The 10,204-nt window shown below is 41.7% G+C and overlaps 1 protein-coding gene across 1 annotated transcript in view; it reads right to left on the reverse strand.

Annotated features, from left to right (window-relative positions):
• The window catches only part of RAB38 (RAB38, member RAS oncogene family), a 42,163-nt gene extending 33,072 nt beyond the window's left edge, over positions 1–9,091 (reverse strand). Inside the window, exon 1 of the mRNA XM_019525565.1 lies at positions 8,788–9,091. Within this exon, the coding sequence (XP_019381110.1) occupies positions 8,788–8,992 (205 nt within the window). The 5' untranslated portion in view covers positions 8,993–9,091. The remainder of the gene's footprint in view (positions 1–8,787) is intronic.
• Positions 9,092–10,204: the final 1,113 nt, after the last annotated feature.

Genomic DNA, 10,204 nt, shown 5'->3' on the forward strand with positions numbered 1-10,204 from the left:
GTCACATTTCAGTCTGCGAGATCCTTGAGCCAAGAACTCCTATGAATTGTAAATTTGTTTGTGTATTGCTTTAAAACTGAGGCAAGGTATTTACCACAGATTCAGACTCTTGTGAACAAACCCTGCCCCCTACACTCAGTAGATATCTTCAGGCTGAGTTGAGTAATAAGCTGCTCACTACCGCTGGAATTTTCTTTCAATGCATTGCCTCTACAGTGAGTCGGACAATGGAGAGATCAGAGGCTGAGTCGATGAAAGGCAGCATTAAAGACACACTGCTTATCAAAGAGACAGTTTGGGAGGATGTGTTCCCAATTTGGACTGAGAGGACTTCTAGGGAAGTATGTGCCCTCATCAGGGAGCAAAAGGATCAAGAGTCTTGTAAAGATTGGTATATTAACACTGAATTTTTTTTTTTGGTGTCACAGCAGGAGGCATCCTGAGAGGGGTCCTTTAATCAACCTGCCATGTGCATCTAAAACAAGTTTCTCACTTTGCCCAAACAGTGCTAAACTGGATGACAGGCGTTTGTTCCCAGTAGTAACTGAAATAAGTGTGCGTAAATGTGTGTTGGGATTCCCTCGTTAAATCATGATGTCATTGGTAAGCATGACCCCAACCCTGGACAGTCTTGCAAGGAGTTTGTCAGCCAACAATGTGCAGACTGCCCTGCAACAAGCAGATCTTCCTTCATTTCTATTGATAAGCTAAAAACCAACCAACAATGATCCTGGAGAGGTTAATGTTCAAAATTAACACTCAGATCACAAAGGAACTGAATTCCTGCTCTTTCCTTCAAAACCACCCCTACTCAACCCCTCCTCTTTTACTTGTGCCATCCTCCATCATCTTCATCCTTTCTTTGTCTCACTTCCGGGATGTCACTAAATGATGTTACTTTTCCCTTACATAATGGTTATAAAATCCAGCCTTTCTATCCCCATAGCCAAATACTCTTTCAGACCCACTTCCTTTCATTTGGATGACAGAAACTTTCTATTTTTATTCCTTTCTGATCCTTGTAAAATGTCATTGTTAAGATCATTTTCCGTGTCTGTCACTCTGATCACCTCACTCACAACTTTGAACCCATCCCCTGGCTCCATCACATTAAAGTGTATTTTTTTTTCCTTCCCTTCAGGGCTGGATATAAATGTTTTCCTCTCAGCTGGTCCCATCTTACCAATTGCATTGCCCCCTCATCCTTTCTGCTCCATCAGTAATGCCAGACGTAACCATACATTTGCAGAAATTCCCCATAGAGGTGTAAGGTAGGGCAGGGTGGCCTCTTAGAGACGAACTAGTTCAGAGAGGAATGTCACCTATGAAAGCTCATGCCTCTTTGATCAAGTTAGTCTCTAAGGGAGCCCATACATGAGCATCAAGGCTGCTCCAATGAGCCGTAATTAATCAAGTCCGCTGGAGTGCGGTAATGACCGTGTACCGGCAGACTCCAGCGTCTCGTGTATCAGTTTCCCAGCACTTCAAAATGGCAGCAGAGGTGTTTTAAATAATGCACATTTGGTGAGCTTTAGTTAAAGCACCCCCATCATAATTTTTAAGCACAAGGACACCGATACATGAAATGCTCTGGGTGCTTTAATTAGAGTAGCTCTTGGAACTGCTTTAAGTAAAGTCCTCCTCCCCACAGTAGGTGTATAAATGCCCTAAGGGGCCACTCAGCCTGACTTTCTGCCTGACTTCAGAATAACGAGACTAACCACCTCTACTAACTTACTTCTACCAGGTTTGTGCTGAAGTTTTTTTTTTATACTTTCAGTGTGAAAGGTCCAGGTGTTTTGAGATTAAGATTTGGGAATAATAATGTTATAAGTAAATTTCTAAAAAAGATTTTCATGAGAAACTTCTATGCTCATTTTTGGTGTTCGTTCAGCCTGGGAAATGTCTCTCATACATACATAGTTAAGGGAAAGTGAAGTTATAGTGTATGGGATTTGGGTATTATCCTTTTAAATACTCTTTAAGCCCTTTAATGGTGCTCCCTCTGAGTTCAGGAATTGGATACTATCCAGTTCCTATAAACTACAATGCTAGACATTCAAACCTTTTGAAAGTCCCTTTGAAAATCTATTTTAATGAGCAATTCAACAGAAAGTCAGTAAATCATTTTAAAGGGCCACCCACTGGATTTATTAGGCTGAATTCTCTGTCCCTGTCATCTCATGAGACATAAGGGTCCCACTGACCAAAGACACTGTTCCTTTTCAAATAAAATGACTGACAATTAAATGAAATAGGAATCCCTAATTGGAGCTAACTGAAACAGGACTCCCTTTCTTGCCCAGATTCTCTTATAAGACATGGATAGGTACAGGTTCCTTCCTGCTCCCTCCACTTCCAAGTAAGTTTTAAACAGTAATCCAGGCCCAAGGCAAGGCCACAGCCATCCACCTACCAAGCAAAAGCTACAAAGATTACATTGATGGGTGGGCATACAACTTTCCTTCTGAAGGGTAGCTCTGAAATCCACTTACATTGGGTGCAACTACACGTGCAATTCATGTATAGCAATAAACTCTGGAGCACTTTGAGCTGGAGCACACTGCTCCCAGGTGCAGTGTGTACATGTGGACCCAGGACACCAGCACTTAGAGCTGGGACAAGCTGGCCTGGGCAGTTACCAGGCTTGGGGGGTCAGCCCCAGGCTCTGGGTGGCAGTGTTGGGGGGCAGAGGGGCTGGTTGGGGCATGAGAGTGCTGAGCATGCATAGCTGTGTGGGTAGGTAGCAGGCAGGAATCTGGCCCTCAGCCCAGTTACTGTGCACATGTGCACTTCAGCATAGTAAATGACTCCACCAGAAGACAGCAGTGTTGGGGGCTAATTTAGTTTACCATGCCCTAATACCAGTGCACATGTAGACTCTGACACTTTACTGCAGAGCTATTTAGTCTATTCCACAGTAAAGTGCATGTGTAGATGCACCCACTGAGTAAGTTTTCGTAGGAAGCTTGGTTTTTATATTCTATATCAAAACTGTTTCCCTGGTTATAGGCCAGAATCTATGCCATTTAAAGTCAGTGGGAGTTTGGCTTCAGGGCTGGGTGCCATTGGCCTGCAATTAATTTGATATCTGCTGCAGTCTGGGACTTAAGCAGCTCAGAAAGCATGTTGCACAAGCTGCAAGATAGATCAGATCACACTTCAAATAATAGTCCATGTGACTCATGAAATAAAAAGCACCACATTTAGGGACACAGGAGGCACATCTACACATGGCCATACAGCAACTTTGCTATGATGCCATGCTTTTGTATGTCCTTTTGGGAATACTAAAGCACAGGCCATCATCTATGAAAACTCATGGTGATCAGGAGAGGTCCCAGATGACTGGAAAAGGGCAAACCATACCTATATTTAAGAATGGGAAAAAGGAGGATCCAGGGAACTACAGACCAGTCAGCCCCACAAAAATCATGAAGTAGACCCTCAAGGAATCCGTTTCTAAGCACTTGGAGGAGGAGAAGGTGAATAGGAGCAGTCAGCATGGATTCACCAAGGGCAAGTCATGCCTGATCAACCTGATTGCCTCTGTGATGAGATAACTGGCTCTGCGGAAGTGGCGAGACTGGTGGATGTGGTGAACCTTGATTTTAGCAAGGCTTTTAATACGGTCTCTCACAATATTCTTGTAGGCAAGCTAAAGAAGTATGGGCTGAATGAATGGACATTAAGGTGAATACAAAATTGGCTGGAGCATTGGGCTCATAGAGTAGTAATGACTGGCTTGATGTCTAGTTGGCAGCTGGTATCAAATGGAGTGCCCAGGGGTCAGCCCTGGGGCCATTTTGTTCAATGTCTTCATCAATGACCTGGAAGATGGCATAGAGTGTACCATCAGCAAATTTGCAGATGACACCAAGCTGCGGGGAGTAGTAGATACACAGGAGGGTATTGCTAGGATTCAGAGTGACCTAGACAAATTGGAAGATTGGACCAAAAGAAATCTCATGAGGTTCAACAAGGACAAGTGCAAAGTCCTGCACTTAGGATGGAATAATCCCATGTACCAGGACAGGCCAGAGGCTGACTGGCTGGGCAGCAGCTCTGCAGAAAAGGACCTGGGGGTTACTATGGTCAATAAGCTGAATATGAGTCAACAGCATGCCCTTCTTGCCAAGAAGGTTAAGGGAATCTGGAGCTGTGTTGATGGGTGCCAGTAGGTCAACAAGGGAAGTGATTATTCTCTTCTATTCAGCAGGGGTGAGGCCACAGCTGGAGTACTGTGTTCAGTTTTGGACCCCCACTACAGAGAGGCTGTGGACAAATTGGAGAGAGTCCAGTGGAGGGTAATGAAAATGGTTAGAGGGCTGAGACACAAGACTTCTGAGGAGAGGCTGAGGGACCTGTGCTTATTTAGTCTAGAGAAGAGGAGACTGAGGGGGGGAATTTAATAGCAGCCTTCAACACCCTGAAGTGAGGTTTGAAAGAGGATGGAGCTGGACTGTTCTTAGTCCTGGCAGATGACAGAACAAGGAGCAGTGGTCTCAAGTTCGAGCAAGGGAAGTTAGGTTAGATATTAGGAAAAAAATTTCTAATGAGGAGGGTAGTAAAGCACTGGAACAGGTTACCCAGAGAGGTGGTGAAATCTCCATCCTTGGAGGTTTTCAAGACTGAGCTAAACAAAGCTTTAGCTGGGATAATCTCGTTGCAGCTGGTCCTGCTCTGAGCAGGGGGTTGAACTACATGACCTCCTCAGGTCCCTTCTAACCCTAATTTTCTATGCTTCTATGGCACAGTAACTGCCCATACTGCACCGTGCACATGGCACGTGGTTAGATTTTTCCGCTATGTTGCCAGAGCAGCATGCTAAAACAGGGGAGCATGCCACTACAGCAATGTAGCTGCCGATCATATGTATATCTATGTAATTGTTACACTGCTGTAGCGCACTGCACGGCAATATAGCACATTCCTACATTGCCATAGGGCAACATGTAGACACGCTCATGGCATCTTATTTATGATCATAGAGCAGTAATTTCAGGAGAACTTACTTGAGAAATCACCATTACTATCTTATTAGTAGGTATGAACCGCTCCTGGCATGATCTAGAGATGATATAATATAACACATTAATGAACAGCTTGGTTACTTCTCATAGAGCATAATGCTCTTATATTTTTGTGGCTTTTTAACTGTTTGATTATATCTGTGCTGAATATGACATGACAGAGATGGAAAAATAAAGCCACTCTTTCACAATTTATAGTGTGTTGCTGTCTTCAGTCTAAAGGATAAACATGGGTAGAACATAAGATGAGATCAACATTGGACAAACCTATCTGAGAAAGTAATAATTCAATTGATATGGGCTCAGTGGGGAGGAGAATCCTGGGAAGCAACAGCAATGAAAGAGGCCTTCTTGACAGTGGGGAGAGAATTACACATGCATTTGCATGGTAAGATGTGTCAGCTTGAAAAGCAGTCCTGAGTTTCATTTGCAAAATGCCATCCTACTTTAGAAAAAGTATTTGTCTGTAAACTGTGCTTCAAACTCCATTCTAGCATCTTAAAGATTTCAACACCACCTTCCAAAAATATATTGAGAAACTGGAGTTTAGTCAGGGAAGACCAGATAAAAAGATAAGGGACTGTTGAGACTGATTCATGAGACAGATTAAAAGAGCAAAACTTGTATACTGTGGCTAATCAACAACCAGGGGAGGATTTGGTAACAGTCTGCAAACATCTGAACATTATGAATGCCAAATAGGGAGAGGATTTATTTAGGGAGATAAACTGAAACACAACATAAGTGATGGGATGAAATGAAGACAGACAATTTAGAGCTGTGTAGCTGAAAGAAATTTCTTATTTCTAGGGTGGTGGAACAGCCACCGAAGGGAAGTGGGGGAAGCCCAGTTGTTCAGACTTTTTAGCACTTGCCAGCATGGTCTCATCTGTGCTCCAGTATAAAAAGGTCATGGGAAGTTTGAGCCCATGATGCCTGCATCATATTCATAACTTTGGGATCTTGTAAAAGAACATCCAATTTAATTTTGCAGACATCAGATAAAGGAGAATCTCATTTACCCAACAGGAAGGGGGCTTCCCCCCCCTCCAGTTTTCCTTGTCTTTGACTACTGCATTAAAAAGAACTAAAATATACTTGAGAAAATAATCTTTTAAAGGCAGCACATGGTACTAGATGAACTAGTTTTCTCTCCTCGTTTTACTTCCCTGAGTCTATATAGTCTGCAAGCATTTGGGGCCACCCATAACTGGAGAGTATAATTCTCACCAGACTCAGTTCAATCCCAGTGGGTTGAATTGCTAGTAGTACTACATCTCTTAGATTTCCCAGGATGTGATGATAATAGAAACTGTTTGATGCTCAGCACCTATTACCATCAAGCCCCATATTAATTTGACTTCTAGGCTGAGAATGGGCCACTCCACAAGCAATACCCCAGGGAAGCAGACAATTGAACTACTCATGGGAATAAATACTATGCTTTGCAGAAAGTTCAGTGGCAATATAAGCAGGGGGACATAGAAGAGCTCAGCGAAAAAAACCCTGCAGAATCTGTCCTTAATTCTAAACCAAACCTAGTATCTGCTTTGTAGGACAAAAGGGCAGCACTTGATCTGCAAATTTACATTATCTTATACAGATATTTTTCCAAAGGAGATTAACTGCACATCTGTGAGCACTCTGGAAATTTACTTCCCTCTTATTTTCATTTTTGTATTTTACTAGCTGTGCTACGCAAGTGGCCACAGACAGGATAAAAGGAAAATAAAACACTTATGTTTTCCACGTATCCCCAATCAAATTTATTTCCCTCTCATTTTCAAGCAGCTTGTTTTTCACACCAGGCAGATGCTTTATTCCTGATGGCTTTTAATTGAGCATCATGCTGATTTGACTTTATAGCGCTGCTTACAGAACTTATTTTCTATTTATATCAATCAAGGATTAAAAGTGTTTAGACACCAGATGCTACAATTCAGATGGCACCTTCTGTTATTACTGGCCACTGTCTTGACCCTCCTCAAGATGTTTCAAATTTAGCAATCAGTCTGAAATTAGAAACCCACTTGATGAATGCACACAAACACAGCACTGTAATTCTCTCTGTCATGTGTGATATCGTGGGGACTGCTCTAGCCAGTGAGTACTACAACTCGGTGTAATTACTTTCATTCTGCTGCCTTACCGAAAGCTACATCATATGATCTGCCAGCACATGATTAGTAGTTTAATACAGTCTCTGGAACAAGGCATGCAAAAAATGTTTTGAAACACCCAGTAGAAATACTGCATCTGTTTAAAGGATTTGAATACTGCTATTGTAGTGAATTCAGGGGCTTGTGTTGTTCAGTCTCTTACAAATCTTGATTTTAAGTTTTTTATTGTTGCAATTGCAAGCAACTGACAGTCTTTTCATCCCAGCCATTTCAACTTATGGTGAGGACCACTGGACCTCACTGTATGTGCAGCACCATAAAACAAAAAAGACCATATTGATTGATACAAATATCCAGGGTTCTGCAATTTCACGTGAACCAGTCTGGTGTTTGTTGCATAACTCTTGGTAGTTCAGTGCCAAATTCAGAGCTCAGGTCTGAGCTAGCTTGTCTGTCCATACCAAACACACAAGTAAATACAATCTTCTTACTCCAAAAGAATGCTAAGAATTTTCTTTTTTCACTGGCCTCAACGAGTGTAATTCTAGCGTAAGGCACTAATTCTACGATATAGGTCACAAGTTAGCACACTAGATAAGAGTGGATAAATATTTCTCTTCAGTTTCTTACTCGCAAAGTTAACTTAATTCATTTGGATTAAGAGACCTTCATTTCGGCTGTAAAGGTTTTGAATGATGATGGTGTTCGAGCTCCTTTCTTAAATACACTAAATGAAAAATTGTTATTGCCCGCATGCTAAATATGCTGTTGAGAAACATTTATATTTTGTGCACTGAAGCCAGCTAATTAATAGTAATTAATTAATACAAAGGGAGCCTGTGAGAATGAAAACTTCTCATTTTAATTAGAAGCAAATATAGGACAATGCACATTTTCCCCTTCAAAGTATCTGCTTTAGCAATGTGGAATTATTATATATTTCTTAAATTAAACAAGCATGACAGGAGGATATTTTTTGGTCTTTTTTTCCTGATGCAGAGTAATTCACCATGTTTTACTTTATATTACAGTAGTTGTCTAGGACAGTAAACACATATTTAACAAGTGGGCATATTCCTTAAACAGAAATATATATATTTTTAAATAAGGTGTGAGACAATCCAACATTTAGTTCTATGGTGTTAAAAAAAATTTAAAAAAGGGAGAAATGAAGTTTGCCAGAATAATCTAACAATAGTTTTCCTCTAGGTATTGAATGTAGCAAGTCTACTCAGCATTTTTCTTCAGAAAATGAGGATGGTAATTCCTTTCCCCAACGAGAAAAAATCAATTATACACACCCTGTTGGGGTTGGAAGGCAAGGAAACCATTTAAAATGCGAGGAAAAAAATCAAGTTATAAAGGAGACTGTTAATATGCTTGTGTCATCGTGCGAGGGGATATGGGTGGGGAAAACGTGGGAGATACCAGATAGAGCTGTCTGGGGTGGTCCCTTGGCTGGACTCTGAAGTTTGGGGCTTTTTCTGTGTTCTCGCTAAGCCCGTCCCCCATTGATTTTTAAGAAATCCCTAGTTGCAGTTTGGGGCTATTATTGTATACTGTCACTACACAGAAAGCTGTGGGCCCAAGGAATTCAGTCTTCTCCTATCATTTCCCTTCTCCTCTGTACTCACCAGCAATATCCCAGAGCTGCAGCCGTACAACGGTCTCTGAATCCCAGTTGAGCACCTTCAAGGCGAAGTCCACTCCAATGGTGGCCCTGTAGTGGGGGGAGAAATTCTGGTGGACATAGCGCTTGATGATGCTGGTTTTACCCACTCCCAGGTCCCCAATTACTAGGAGTTTGTAGAGATGCTCCTTCTGAGTTGATTTCTGCATCTTCCCTGCTGCTGTTCCCTGTGAACTGATCGCATGCTCTGCCCGTGGACTCCTGCCAGACTGAGGGGGAGAGAGGGACTGAAAAACTAGGGAGGGAAGAGAGAAAAGAGGTGGAGGCTTCCCTCCCCTAGCACAAGAGCAGGAACACCCAAGCCCAGCAGCCAGCCCAGCTGGAAGATGAGAAAATAGTGAAAGAAGGGTTTGGGGTTTTTGGTTTTTTTTTTTTGAAGTATCTCCCAAAAGTTTTTTTTCCTCCAAAGTTCAGTATGATGTTATGTCCAAAGGATCAGCAGTACCACAGGGGCTGAAGGCTATGAACGGCAGCCCTGCCCATGTTTCACTCTCAGCTGGAGGGAGAATCCCTCATTTTTTAATTCATTTTAGGAGCTCTCTCCCTTCTGCAAAGGATTAGTTTTCTCTGATGTGGTTCAAGAAGCATGTAAAAAATCAGCCCAAGAAAGAAAAAGAAACTCTCCTTCTAGATAGTTACTGCCTGACTAAAGGCCAGTTTATTCTTTAAAGAATACACCAATGTAACTATTTTGATTAGAAACATGGCATGTGTTTTATTTCTTTTTAAAACCCCAAATCAGTAAAAGCCTTAGAGCAGTCATACCTGTATGTAACATTGGAGTAGTTTTTCCTCTTTCCCATGTGGGAACGGTTATGCTGATCTAAACTGTTTTTATGCTAATATACCAGTACAACAAATGAGTATAATTAGTCCCATAGCTACAAAATGTAGCATGCAGTAAATTTAGGAAACGCCTATTTTGTTGTTGTTCCTGTTCATAGAACTGGAATCTAATAATGAAATGAGAGAGAAACTAGACTAGAGCCATCCAATTTTTCTAGTGACGCTACCCATCTGCCCTGAGGGAAAACAAGACAGTTGTGCAGAACATAGACGAGGATGGTACATTATTCTTCCAAAACTAAAGACCTCCAATCCTGCAAAAGCTTAAGCTTCTGCTTAATTTATGGAAAGTCAGTTAGTCCTTGCTGCAGGATAAGGGCCGGTATTTTGGTTGAGATTGATCATAGTGATGGCATAACAAGACAATTTGAATGGAAGACAAAACAGCATTAAAGCTGGCTGAGAATATTTATAATAAATGAATGGCAAGCATTTCATTTCAAGGTCATTTTGAATTGGTTTCCATTTTTCTGAGTTGGAAACTAAGTTTGTGGCGGGGGGGGGAGAGGGAGTTT

The sequence above is a fragment of the Gavialis gangeticus genome, unplaced genomic scaffold (genome assembly GCF_001723915.1).
Source record: "Gavialis gangeticus isolate Ggan-Ray unplaced genomic scaffold, GavGan_comp1, whole genome shotgun sequence".
In the NCBI taxonomy this organism is placed as follows: Eukaryota; Metazoa; Chordata; order Crocodylia; family Gavialidae; genus Gavialis; species Gavialis gangeticus.